At 39.2% G+C, this 14,434-nt stretch overlaps 1 protein-coding gene across 1 annotated transcript in view; it reads left to right on the plus strand.

The window, feature by feature from the left end:
* Window positions 1–14,434, plus strand: part of LYST (lysosomal trafficking regulator) — a 222,988-nt gene that overhangs the window by 102,240 nt on the left and 106,314 nt on the right. Inside the window, exon 27 of the mRNA XM_006872009.1 lies at window positions 3,114–3,305. Coding sequence (XP_006872071.1) covers window positions 3,114–3,305 — 192 coding nt within the window. The remainder of the gene's footprint in view (window positions 1–3,113; window positions 3,306–14,434) is intronic.

Consider the following 14,434-nt stretch of genomic DNA (forward strand, 5'->3'; position numbering starts at 1 on the left):
GAAGACCCCCAATGAGATGGATTGGCCAAGTGGCAGCATCGATGGACTCAAGCATGGCAACAGTAGTGAGGTTGGCCCAGGATCGGGCAGTGTTTCGTTTTGCTGTGCATAAGGTCACTATGAGTCGGTACCGACTCGATGGCACCTAACAACCAGAACAAAATGTATTATGCACATATATTTACTATGTGTGTGTGTGTGTGTGTGTGTGTGCTTCTTAAATAACTCTAAACGTAGAGCAGTTGGTAAATTGACATTTAGTCAACTTATGGCCTTAAAAGAGTCCTTGTGTGATGCTGGACTGCTTGCTAACCACCAGGTCCACAGTTCAAATCCACCAGCCTCTCCTCAGAAGCTCTATAAAGGGCTGCTATGAGTTGGAACCGACTCGATGGCACTTAACAACAACTATAAATGGCCTTAAAATCTTAAAAATCCAAATCTCTCTTCTGTGTTAAGGTACTTCATTTTATTGAGTGTTATGCCAAATTTTTAAATGAGAAAAAAAATTAAATATGGATTTCTTTCCAATTGTTCTTGTTAAGTGCCATTGATTCAGTTCCAACTCACAGTGACCCTGTATAGGATTTCCAGAGCAGCTAGTGAGTTTGAACCACCAACTTTGTGGTTAACTCTGAAGTTCTTATCCTGCAGTACTATATGAGTTTAAATTATGCTAAATTAAAACTTATGCTGAAGAGAACTTCTAAACTAGTCCATATAATCCAATTTATTTCTTCCCTATACTCTTCTTTATTTAATATCTAAATACACAGACTTCCCTCCTCAGCTGTCCTCCCAATTTTCCCTCTCTTTAGTTCTGTGCCAAGCCTGGCAGTAATGCTCAGCTTCCTGTGTGTCAAAAGATGACTTTTGGTCCAAATTTTCTGAATTTCATATAGACTCTGATGGTTAAATGGAATGAAAATATTCCTTTACTAATGGAGTGCTGTTAGTGTATTGGTTACAACCTCAAGGTCAGCAGTTCAAAACTACCAGCTGTTCCTCAGGAGAAAGATGAGACTTTTCTCCTCCTGTAAAGATTTACAGCCTCAGAACCCTGTGCGGGGTTACTATGAGTTGAAAGCAGCTCCATGGCACATAACCACCACTAACAACACCAGTTTCACAAAATCCTGCTATTTCTTATTGATATTCAAACACCTGTTCCTGGCCTGCTTCCAAAGCTAGATCCCTAGTTTCATTTCTGATCAATTTGTGCCTTAGCTAACACAATAGCTACTTTGTTATTTTCTATTTAATCTGTTAGGAACTCTGGTAGTGTAGTGGTTACGAATCGGGCTGCTAACATCAAAGTCAGCAGTTTGAAACTACCAGCTATTCCACGGGAGAAAGATGAGGCTTTCTGCTCCCATAAAAATTACAGCCTCCGAAACCCTGTGCAGGGTCACTATGAGTCGGAACCAACTTAATGGTACTTAACAACAACAATTTGATCTATGATTTTTTGAAATCTGCCTTTTCTTTCTTTGGATGCTAATATTTTTATGACCTTGATCCGGAGAGTCCTGCATAGCTCCAGGTTTTTTGCTGTTTGTCATTTTAAAACTGCTCAAGGACTTTGCATCTTTCCATGCTCCCTTTCTTTTCACACTAGCCTGTTACTTATACCTGGTTTATGTTTTTCACCCTATCTAAGTAAATTTCTGTAAACCATATGAGGCTTACAGAATCCTACAAATTTCAAGCATGATTTAAAATCCCTTACAAGTCCCACTGTCTTACTGCTTCATTTTGAAGGTATACGAGGCCTAGAATGAGGGACCCCTGCAAAGGGAACCAGCAGCGCCTTGTGTGTGCTCCCCAACACGTACCCACTTTTGCTCTCTCAGAGCTTCTGGAACCCAACACTGAGCCAGTCTCTCCTATCACTTCTTCCTGCTTTCAGTACTTACCTTTTTAAAATTGTGTCTCTGTGAATCCGGTTACAGAATACCACTTTATGTGCTAAGTGGTTGCTTTGTGATTGTTTATGATTATCCAACATAAAAGCTGTCAGAGATGCTGACGTTATGACGACTCTGCTTAAACTGAGGCCATAGCCTGACAGTGTTGTCCTTGATTATATCTAGGTGTGTGGATTTGTTTTTTTTTTTATCTGCTGCTTTTTAGCCTCAAATGTGACTCTACCCACCAAAATATATTAACTGCTAAAAGGTATTGATTAACTAAAATATTGGACATGCTAAACTGCTATTAAAATACTTAAGATTTGTATTATTAAGACCTGTTATCAAAATTTTCATTATATGTAAATAATTTTTTATAGAAGCCATTTAAGGAAACTGATACATGTTTTTATAATTTAAAACAAAGGTCCAATTCCACTGAAGGGTTCCATTATTCCTCATTTACCAAGACGTCATTTTGGTTCCAATGGTCAACTTGCTATTCCCTTCTCCTTCAGTCAGTTAAATCAAGATTCATCCCCCCACTTTTCTTCTGGATCCAGTACTTGTGAATTACCTCCTGGAACAGGTGCACTAACGATACAGTAATGCCCTCTTACCGATTCAATATGAGAAAGCATTTCACAGGAAGTGCACCTGTAGGACTGAATTCTAACTGGTGCACATGCCCCAAATCATTTCATTAACAAATCACTGAAATTACATTCATCTTTGTGATCTCTTCACTTTCATAGGATTGATTTTTAGTTGGCTAAATGACTTCATAAAATACGACAGTAGTAATTATCAAATGTTCTCACTAAAATGTGAGTGCTTAAAAAATATGTCAATGATTTTAGAAGCAATGAAGTGAAACAGTAAGATCTTCTGAACTATTTAAGCCTATTTAATACTTTGAGTTTTGCCAAAAACTCAAACTTTTCCAAATGAAATCTATCACGCTAAGCTAGCGTCAATAGTCTACTTTAGGACTCAGAAGTAACTTGTTGCACTTCAAAGAGGGAAAAGCATCACTGTCTCTTAATCACTTTCTTTTCTTTGTATAAGTTAATTTTGTGTTAAATAAGCATCTTTTGGTGGTTTTAAAATCAAAAATTGCAGCAAATATAGTTCCCTTGGTGACATTGTGGACTCCTTCATTATTAATGGTGGTATTTGATGTTTTAATTTATATAGTTGAAGGTCCTCGAAAATTCTCCCTTGTTCAAACTGAGTCTCTTCTGGTAAAAATGCGTTCAGTGGCAAGTGACGAGCTTCACATGTTGATGCAGCGGAGGATGAGTCAAGAGAACCCTATCCGGGCAACGGAAACGGAGCTGGCCCAGCGACTGCAGAGGCTCCTTGTCTTAGCAGTTAACAGGATCGTTTATCAAGGTAGGACTACAGAATAAAGCCCTTCTTCTTGCGTTAGAGGTGTAATCATTTAAGGATGAGTTGATGAGGTTTCAAATTTAGAAACAGAATTTTCATTTCTTAACATCCAAACCATTAAAGGAATTTCTTATTTGAAACTGTTGTTGTTGTTCTTAAGTGCAATCAAATCTGTTCCAACCTATAGCAATCCTGTATAGCTTTTCCAAGGAGCAGCTGGTGAGCTGGAACCACTGACCTTGTGGCTCAAACTGACCTTGCAGTCCAGTGCATGAACCCACAGTGCCAAACCAGGACTCCACTTTGTAATGTATTATATGCTGAGTTTGAAACACTTTGACAGATGCACTTTATTTTTTCAATCAGACTTTTATTTGGGGATAACTGTAGATTCACGTGTCGTTGTTAAGAACTAATGCAGATTCTGTGTCCCCTTTATCCACTACTCCTCAGTGGTAACTACACTACAATATCACTGTGGACTTTGGTGCAGTCCAGATACAAAACATTTCTGTCACCTCAAGGAGTCCTGTCTGATGCCCACTCATAGGCAAACACACTTATCACCTGCCCCCACCCCTTTGTGAACCTTTGGCAACCCCTATAATTGGTTCTACATATCTATAATTTTATAATAGGAATGTTATTTAATCATACAACCTGTAAAGTTTTTTTTTTTAATGTTTTATTGTGAATTATGTGATAGTTTACATGGGAAAACATTAGCTTTACATTCATCCTAATGTATATTGTTTCATTGCCATGGTTACAATCCCCTCTATGCATCTTCAGCCAACCAAGGGTATACCTGCAAGCCTACCTCCCACTCATCAGCACACAGCCCCTCTCCCTCTTTGGATCTAGAGTCCCCAGCTGCTCTATCTCTCCACGTCATCTATCTCTACCCCTGGTGTCACTGCTTCTCTGGACAGGGTCCTGCACTCCACTCTTCTCCCTTGATGGTTCCTTGATAGGACATCAGCTCCTGGACTGCAAAGTGAATCACTCCCTTCCTTTTGCTACAAAACGTCCACCATTACATTTCCAACCCTCGCAGTCAGTCCTGATAACAATTATTCATTATTGTATCACAAGGGACCTATCCTCATCTCCTTTCATCAGCCCCACCCAGACAGATTGCATACTACTCAGTGGAGATTCTACCTTCCTCCGTGTCCTCTAAATCTAGGTTCCCTCTGGAAAGCTTGTAAGCCATTCACTTCTTGCCTTTGTTGTTGTTGCTAAGTGCCGTTGAGTCAGTTCCGACCCATAGCGACCCTGAACAGGGTTTCTGAGACTGTAAATCTTTACGGGAGCAGAAAGCCTCATCTTTTTCCCGTGGAGCAGCTAGTAGTTTCGAACTGCTGACCTTGCGGTTCGCAGCCCAATTCATAACCACTATGCTACCAGAGCTCCTTTGTCTTGCCTTTTTAGCCCCCCATTTTTGGTAGCTAATGTCCAAGTTGCCCATCCCTTCTATCCTATATACCGATGGGGGTGGAAATGATCTTTGCTATAAAGATTTGTTCCCTCTTTTGAGCTACTGCATCCATAGGTGTAGGTCAAGTTCATTAAATTGTATCAGATTACCCTTTTTACTCTCTTCTTTCTTCTAGTTGAGCTATAATCATCCAGTCATTGAAGCCAGATCAAGTGGGTATTATCTGCAAGTGTGGGTGTTCTTATGCATATGCCCTCTCTTCTTTTCAGCTGGATGCTTCACTCTCCACTCTAGTCCTCTGTTGCTATGTCACTGACTCTGGGCCCAGGAGTCCCTAGGTCTTTCTATACTGCTGGCCAACCAGGTCTCCACCTGGGTTCACAGGAGTCTATTGAATGTTGTAGGGCTTAACTTGCAGCTTCATTGCTGTTTTTTCCTCACATCCCCTTATCAGTGACTCACATCTGAGCGCACGTCTGCTCATCTATTCCCACTGAGTCTTAGTCTTAGCAGGGGGTTTGCCCTGAGGGGACCCAACCACTTGCCTTGATGTCTCCTGGGTGAGCAACTTGTTTGTTCTTAATAGTAATCTGTCAGACTGCCGTTATTGTTTCGTATTTTTCCTGTTGGTCTTTCAAGAAGTATCTTCTGTTCTTCTAGCTGCTCCAGAGTGGTCTGCTTATGTTTTCAAGTGGGAATTTCCCACCTCAGAAGATTCTGGATGGGGTTCAGGATTTCACCTATGGTCTTATGCAATGCAAAGGCTCCGCAGGAAGCCTCCTTCACTGGGCACTTTGTAGCCCCATTTAGGTATTCCAATCAGTTCTAGGCAGAAGATGGACTTACAAGCTTTCTATGGTGATATTTCTGGCTGTTCTTTTCTCTCCTCTTGTTGTTGTTGTTGTTGTGTGCCGTAGAGTCGGTTCCGACTCATAGCGACCCTGTACAGGGTTTCCGAGACTGTAAATCTTTACGGGAGCAGAAAACCTCATCTAGTGTCTATTTTATAATGGTATGCAAGGGAAACCAAGATTCAAAAGACAACCAAGCATCTTAACATTGCTTTTGCCCATTCCAACCATGTCACAATCCCTGTATCCCAGAGCTCTGTTGTTCCAAGGTTGTGCATGCATCATTATTTACCTCTGTCCCGCTAAGCCCATGCAAACCTGTCTAATTGTTTTCCAGTCCGCCTTGTTCTTCCATTTCCATCCTCCCTCTTATGGATTGCCCCCCCTCCCCAGCACCCAAACTATCCTATGTCTATTCCCTACCCTATGCTCCACCTTCCTCTCCCTCCCCTCACCCCATCCCCACATCCCGGTAACCAGCAAAGAATCGCCCCCTGTACCCCCACTCCCGCATTAGTATGGGCTCTTTTTCTTATTCTTTTACGTTACTGGTCCTATGCAGTATTTCTCTTTTTGTGACTGACTGATTTCACTCAGCATAATGTCCTCAAGGTTCATCCATGTTATGTGATAGCTTACAGCTTCCTTGTTATTCTTCAAGGTAGCCTAATATTCCATTGTGTGTATGTACCACAGTTTGTTTATCCATTCTTCAGTTGATGGGCACTTTGGCTGTCTTAATCTTTTTGCTGTTGTAAATTGGTGTGCATATATCTACTTGTGTTATGGCTCATATTTCTTGTGGGTAAATACCAAGTAGAGGAATTGCTGGATCAAAAGGCATTTCTATTTCCAGCCTTCTGAGGAAGTGCCATATTGCTTTCCAGAGAGGTTGGACCATTTTGCAATCTCACCAGCAATGTGGGAGCATCCCAGTCTCTCTGCATCCTCGTCAGCATTTATTGCCCTCTACTTTTTGGATCTTTGCTGTTATTGCTGATGTGAGATGATATCTCATTGTTGTTTTGATTTGCATCTCTCTAATGGCTAGGAGCTCTGGTAGCGTAGTGGTTACGAATCGGGCTGCGAACCTTAAGGTCAGCGGTTTGAAACTACCAGCTGCTCCGCGGGAAAAAGATGAGGCTTTCTACTCCCGTAAAGATTTACACCCTCGGAAACCCTGTACAGGGTCCCTATGGGTCGGACCCGACTCGATGGCACTTAACAACAACAACAACAATGGCTAGTGATAGTGAACATTTTATTATATGTTTGTTGGCAGGCCCGGATCTCCTCCTTGGTGAAGTGTCTGTTCATGTCCTGTGCCCATTTTTCAATTGGATTGATTGTTTGTCTTTTTCTTGAAGAGATGTTGTAGTTTCCTATATATTTTAGAAATCAGTCCCTTATCTGATGTGTTACTGCAAAATATTTTTTCTCATTCTGTGGGTTCCCTTTTTACTCTCTTGGTGAAGTCTTTTGATGCACATAAGTTTTTAATTTTTAATATGTCCCAATCATCTATTTTGTCATCTTTTGTTTGTGTAGTTTTCAAAATGTTTGGTAACCTGTGTATTTCATGAATTAGAGCCCTCACATTTGTCCCTATTTTTTTTCTTTGATGGCCCTCATAATTTTGGGATTCACATTTAGGTCTTTAATCTATGCTGAGTTGGTTTTTTTATAAGGTGTGAGGTAAAGGTTTTGTTTCAGTTTTTGCATATCGCTTTCCAGTTCTTTGAACACCATTTTTGAAGAGACTATCACCTCCCCATGTGATATATTTAGACACTTTGCCAAAAATCAGTTGGCTGTATGTGAATGGGTTAATTTCTGGATTCTCAATTCTGTTCCATTGATCTATGTATCTTTCATTGTACCAGTACCAAGCAGTTTTGACCACTGTAGCGTGTAATAAATTTTGAAATTGGAGAGTGAGAGGTTTCCATCCTTATTCTTCTTAAGCAGTGCTTTGCTTATCCTGGGTCTCTTTCCTTTCCATATAAAGTTTGTAGTTGTTTTTTCCATCTCTTTGAAGAATATTGTTGGAATCTGGATAGGGATTGCATTATATGTGTAAATTGCTTTGGGTAGTATTGACATTTTCACAATGTTAAGTCTTCCAATCCACGAGCATGTTGCATTCTTCCATTTTTGAAGGTCTCTTTTGGTTTCTTGTAGTAGTGTTGTGTAGTTTTTTGGGTTTTTTTTTTGTTTTATAGGTCCTTTGTCTCTCTATTTACATATATTCCCAGATATTTCATCCCTGGGGCGGCCACTATATTGCTACTGTAATGTCCTTTTCAGCATGTCATTATTGTTATAGAGGAATCCAACTGATTTTTGTATATTGATCTTATATCCTGCCACTTTGCTGAATCTTCCCATGATTTTTACTGAGTCTTTGGGGTTTTCTACGTAGAGGATCATATCATCTGCAAATAGAGAGAGTTTTACTTCCTCTTTGCCAATGTGGATGCCTTTAATTTCCCTGTCTTGCCGTATAGCTCTTGCTAAGACTTCCAGCACAATATTGAATAGGAATGGTGACAAAGGGCATCCTTGTCTGGTTCCTGCTCACAGAGGGAAGGCTTTCAGTTCTCTCCACTGAGTAATGTAGGCTGTTGGTTTTGTATATATGCTTTTAATTATGTTAAGGTAGTTCCTTTTAATTCCCACTTCGTCAAGGGTTTTTATCAGGAATGGATGTTGGAGTTTGTCAAATGCCTTTTCTACACCAATCGATATGATCATATGGTTCTTTTCTTTTTTCTTATTTCTCTGGTGGATTATGTTAATTGTTCTTCTAATGTTGAACCATCTGTGTATCCCTGATGTGAATCATACTTGATCATGATGTTATCTTTTTTTTTATTGCTATACCCACCAAATTGGTTTTTAGTGGATGTATATCAAACAATTTTTAAAGTATATTTTATGTAAGCATTTTCAAATAAGGCAAGCACTCCCAGTGTTTGACAAATGATATTTAACAATCTATAGATATATGCTGTTGTTACTGCATTCTAATTGGTTCTGATACATAGAGACATAGAACAATATATGGATGGATAGGTAGATACGTTGTTGTTGTTGTTAGGTGTCGTTGAGTTGTTACCGACTCACATTACAACAGAAGGAAACCCTGCACAGTCCTGCATTAACCTCACAGTCTGTGCTAGCTTGAGCCCATTTTTGATACTACTGTGCCAATCCATCTCATTGGGGGTCTTCTTTTACCCGACCCTCCACTTTTATAAGCATGATTTCTGCTGATAATATGCTTAAAGTATGACAGACAAAGTCTGGCCATCGTGGTTTCCAAGGAACACTCTGGCTTTCCTTCTACCAAGACATATTTTTTTATGCTTTTTGTAGTCCATGGCACTTTTAATATTCTCCTCCAACACCATAACTCAAATGCATTGATTCTTCTATTGTCTTCCTTATTCTTTGTCCAGCTTTCCCATGCATATGAGGGTATTGAAAACACCATGGCTTGGGTCAGGCACGCCTTAGTACTCAAGTTGTTATTTCTGCTCTTGCCAACTTTAAAGAGGTTTTGTGTGGCAGATTTGCCTAATGCAATATATCATTGAATGTCTTGACTGCTCTTTCCATAAATGTTGATGACGGATCTGAGAAAAATGAAGTTTTGGCAAATTCAAATTTTTCTCCACTTATTTTGATTTATTTATTGGTTCAATGGTGAGGATCTTTGTTTTCTTCACATGAATGTGCACCCCATACTGAAGGAGGTGTTCTTTGATCTTGATCAGTAAGTATTTTATGTCCTCTTTTCTTTAACTTGTGAAGGTTGTATCAACTACATATGGTAGGTTGTTAATGATCCTTCCTCCAATCTTGAGGTTATGTTTTTCTTTATATCCTCCACCTTCTCAGATTGTTTGCTCAGCATACAGATTGAATAAGTATGGTGAAAAATACAACCCTGGCCTACACGTTTCCTGATTTTAAACCATTCATTGATCTCTTGTTCTGTTAAAACAACTGGTTCTAGGTCTATGTATTGGTTCCTCATGAGTACAATAATGTGTTCCTGAATAGTCATTCCTTGCAATGTTTTCCAAAGTTTGTCATGATCTACAGAGTTGAAAGCTTTGTGTAGTGTGTATAGCACAGGTAAACATCTTTCTGGCATTCTCTACTCTTATCCAAGATCCACCTAATGTCAGCAATGATATCCTTCCTTCTACATCATCATCTGACTCCAACTTGAACCTCTAGAAGTTCCCTATCAATGTGCAGTTGCCGCCTTTTTTGAATTATCTTTAGCAAAAATTGACTTGCATGTAATATTAATGGTATTGCCAATGAGTTCTGTGTTCAGTTGTATTATCTTTTTGATGTGCTGCTGGATTATGTTGGCTAGGATTTTGTTGAGAATTTTTGCATCTGTGTTCATGAGGGATATTGGTCTATGATTTTCTTTCTTAGTGATGTCCTTCCCTGGTTTTGGTATGAGGGTTATGCTGCTTCATAAAATGTATTAGGAAGTTTCCCATTCTCCTCTATATTCTGGAATAATTTGAGTAGAATCGGTGGCAACTCTTCTCTGAATGTTTGGTAGAACTCACCAGTGAAGCCAACTGAACCTGGACTTCTTTTGGTTGGGAGTTTTTTGATGACCTGATCAATTTATTCTATTGTTCAGGGTCTGTTCAAGTTTTCTACTTCACTTTGTAAGTTTAGGTGGTGGTGGTGGTGGCTGTGTGCTGTGGAGTCTGTTCCAACTCATAGCCACCCTGTCTAGGGTTTCCAGGTTTTATGGGCCCAGAATGCCTCATCTTTCTCCTGCAGAACAGCTGGTAGTTTCGTTCACAGCCCGATTTATAACCACTATGCTACCAGAGTTCCTTGTGTGATTTTAGATAGGTTGCGTTTTTCTAAAAATGTATCCATCTCTTATAAGTTTTCATGTTTGTTGGAGTACAGCTTTTCATAGTATTCTGTTATTATCCTTTTGATTTCCTTTGGTTCCGTTGTGACCTCTCCTGTGTGGTTTCTAATGCGTGTTATTTGTGTATTCTCCTTCTTTTCTTTTGTTAGGCTTGCCAGTGGTCTGTCAATTTTGTTAATCTTTTCAAAGAACCAGCTTCTTGTCCTGTTGATTCTTTCTAGAATTTTTCTATTTTCTATCTCATTTATTTCTGCTCTAATCTTTATTATTTCTTTTCTTTTGTTGGCTGTAGGTTCCCTCTGTTGGTCTGTTTTAAATTGTTGTAGATGCTGTGTTAATGTGTTAATTATGGTTCTTTTTTCTTTTTTGTTGTGTGCATTTATTGCAATAAATTTTCCTGTTAACACTGCTTTCGCCATGTCCCAAAGATTTTGGAATGTTGTATTTTCATTCTCGTTTGTTTCTAGGAACTTTGTGAGTGCACGTTTTATTTCTTCTACTACCCAGTCGCTTTTCATCAGTTTCCATGTATTTGACTTGATTTCCTAGGTCTTCCTATTGTTGATGTCTAATTTAATAGCATGGTGGTCTGAGAAGATGCTTTGTAGTATTTTGATATTTGTAAATTTATGGAGGTTTGTTTTGTGGCCTAGCACATGGTCTATTCTGGAGAATGTTCCATGTGCAGTGGAAAAGAATGTGTATTGTGCTGTTGTTGGGGTGAATGCTTTGTACACATCTATGAGGTCCAGTTGACTGATTGTGTTTTTTAGTTCTTCTGTGTCTTTATCAAGTTTCTTTCTGGTTTTTCTATCCATTTTTGAATGCGGTGTATTTAAATTGCCCACTATTTTTGTAGCTTCGTCTATTTCTTTCTTCAAATCTATTAGAGTTTGTTTTATATATTTTGGAGCTCTTTCATTGGAAGCACAGATATTTATTACGGTTATATCATCTTGTTCAATTGTCCATTTAATCATGTCCATCTTTACCTGTTTTGCTAGTTTGGGCCTTGAAGTTTATTTTATCAGAGATTAGTACTGCCACTCCTGTTAGTTTTTTATTGCAATCAGCTTGGTATATTTTTTTCCGTCCTTTGACTTTGAATCTGTTTTTGTCTCTGTGTGTGAGATGTGTCTTTTGTACACAGCATATTGAAGGATCTTGTTTTCTTATCCATTCTGCTACCCTCCATCTCTTAACAGGTGCATTTAAATCCATTTACATTCAGTCTAATTATCGATAGGTATGGATTAATTGCTACCATTATGTGTGTGTGTGTGTGTGTGTGTGTGTGTGTGTGTGGTGTTGCTGCATTCTTTGTTCTGCAGGTCTTCCTGTGCTGAGTTCATGGTTTTTGTGTTCTTTCTTTTGAGTTTCCTCATAATTTTAATGTTTCCATGTCTTCTTGGATTTTCATTTTCTTGGTATGTTGTGAAGTGTTAATTTTCTTTGAGGTTACCTTATAATCCATTAACTTTTCCCTCCATTCAGTGCAGTCTATTTTATCCTGTAATCTCCCTGACCTTCTCACCATTTGGATCTCTGTTCCTATGTGTTTGCCTTCTTTTACATTATAATTGTTTTGATCATTGACTGACCTCCCAGGTTCTCTGAGTTTGTTCTTATAGTTTTGTTCTGTTCTTGACTCTTCCTTCTGCAGATTGAGTTCTGGGAGGTGCTGCCACTTGTCAGTCTCCGGTTGTTGTCTATTCTTGTTGGTTCTCAGTCCACAGAACTCCCTTTAGGATGTTTTGTAGTTCAGGGTTGGCTTTGGCAAAATCTCTTAGCTTCTGCTTATCTGGAAGTTTTGATTACACTGTCATATTTGATTGATAGCTTTGCTGTATAAAGGATTCTTGGTTGATAGTTCTTTTCTTTCAGAGTTTTATATATGTCTCCCCATTGCCTTCTTGCTTGCATAGTTTCTGCTGAGAGATCTGAGCTTAATATGACTTGCTTGCCTTTGTATGTAACGCTTCTCTTTTCCCTAGGTGCTTTCAGGATTCTCTCCTTATCTTTGATTTTGAAGAGCTTGATTATGATATGTCTCAGTAATTTTCTTTTGGGGTCTGGCCTTCCTGTGGTTCGTTGAGCTTCTTGAATGTTTATCTTTTCACTGTTCAGGATGTTAAATTTTTTTCTTCCAGAAGCTCCTCAACTATCTCTTCTGTAGACTTGTGTGATTCTTCCTGTTCTGAAATGCCAATAATTCTTAAGTTATTCCTCTTCATGTTGTCCAACATGAATCTTAGACCTTCTTCAGATTCTTTTAAACTTTTTTTCTGTTTGCTTTTCTCTATTAGTGATACTGAGGGATTTGTCTTCCAGCTCACTGGTTCTGCCTTCCATCTCTTCTGTTCTTCTCCTTTGCCCTTTCAGAGTATTGTCTATTTCTGATATTCTGTTATTAATTGTTTGGATGTCTTTCTGCAGGTTTTGAATTGTTTCCAATGCTGTATCTATCTTATTTGATTGTTCCTGTAGCACTTTCCTGACTTCTTCCTTATTTTTCTCAACTCCATTGTAAAGTGTTTTGAAACATTTTATAATCATTTTTCTGAATTCCTTCTCAGGCATTTCCAAAGCCTTCCCTCCTTCCAGAAAGGAGTCTAAGTCTACCTCTAGATCATTTGTATCAGGCATTTAATCTTGTTTCTGGACGTATGCTGATATAGTCATCTGTTTTTGCTTTTTGGACATGTTTAGAGTTTATCTGTGACCGTAATACTTAATTGAAGGTGTGTTTTGGTATTTTTTATGCTTTCTGATTGCCTCCAGGTAGACGTGATTAGGAGGTGGGCTTCCCTTTTCACTCTTCTTATTGCTTACCTCAGAGTAACTTTTGCAGGTGTTGTCTTCCTCCCTGGTGTATGGCAGTTGGTATTGGTTCTTGCCTGGATTATGGGGCTTTATAGCATGTAATTGTATCTTAACTATATGGCAGCAATTGCTGTCTATTCTTGGGTAGGATAGGGAGAGAAAGAGCCCCCTCGAGTTAAAAGGGGGAACAAAACAAAAACACTATAGAACTAAAGAAAAAAAGAAAAAGAAAAACAGACACAGCAAAAAAGTAAGGGAAAAAAGAAAAGAAAGAAAAAAACAAACACCCAAGAATAAAAAAGACAGATTGGATATTGTAGTCTATAATCGTGAGAAATAGAGAGGAGAAACAGAAGAAAGAAGAAAAAAGAAAAGAAAATCTGTAACCTAATATGAGTATGACTTTAATGTCCTCTTTCAGCTTCTTGCCTTCCAGGCTGTCTGATAAATTTCAAGATGCCACTGTTTGTTGTTATGCTATACCTCAGGATTTTATTTTCATTCCCCCCTTTTTTTAAAAAAAACCCTCTCCCTCTCCTCACACTGTTCTGGTCTTTTCCCTATTAATAGATAGTTCAGGGCTGGCCAAGCTGCCTGTTTGTAGTGTAGTAGTTATGAATTGGGCCGCCAAGGCAGGCAGTTCGAAACCACCAGCTGCTCCGCAAGAGAAAGACTAGGCCCGTAGCTACCACAAAGATTCACAACCTTGGAAATCCTGTGCAGGATCATTATGAGCTGGAACCGACTCCCAGGCACTCAGGTAGCAAGAAAGGCAAGTGCCTCTAAATGCTCAGAGGATCTGTGCACATGGGTGATGGAAGAACCCTCCACTGGTGAAGGTGGGGGGTGTCCACTCACTCAGGCACCCCTCTAGTCACCAAGATGGAGGTGTGCAGAAAGTTAATGACCAGATACCAAAAAAAAAAAAAAAAAAAAAGAACAAAGCAAAACCGACAAAGTGTATTGTCCACCTTTGCTCCAAGGTTCCCGTGACATTTTTCTCCCAGTGGGTCTATTTGCTCCCCCACCTGGTCCTGTTGTTTGGTCTTGCCCAAGTTGTTGGCTCTGGGCTGCTGAGCCCGGCAGATTCAAAAGT

Source organism: Chrysochloris asiatica, unplaced genomic scaffold, assembly GCF_000296735.1.
Source record: "Chrysochloris asiatica unplaced genomic scaffold, ChrAsi1.0 scaffold00179, whole genome shotgun sequence".
NCBI lineage: Eukaryota > Metazoa > Chordata > Mammalia > Afrosoricida > Chrysochloridae > Chrysochloris > Chrysochloris asiatica.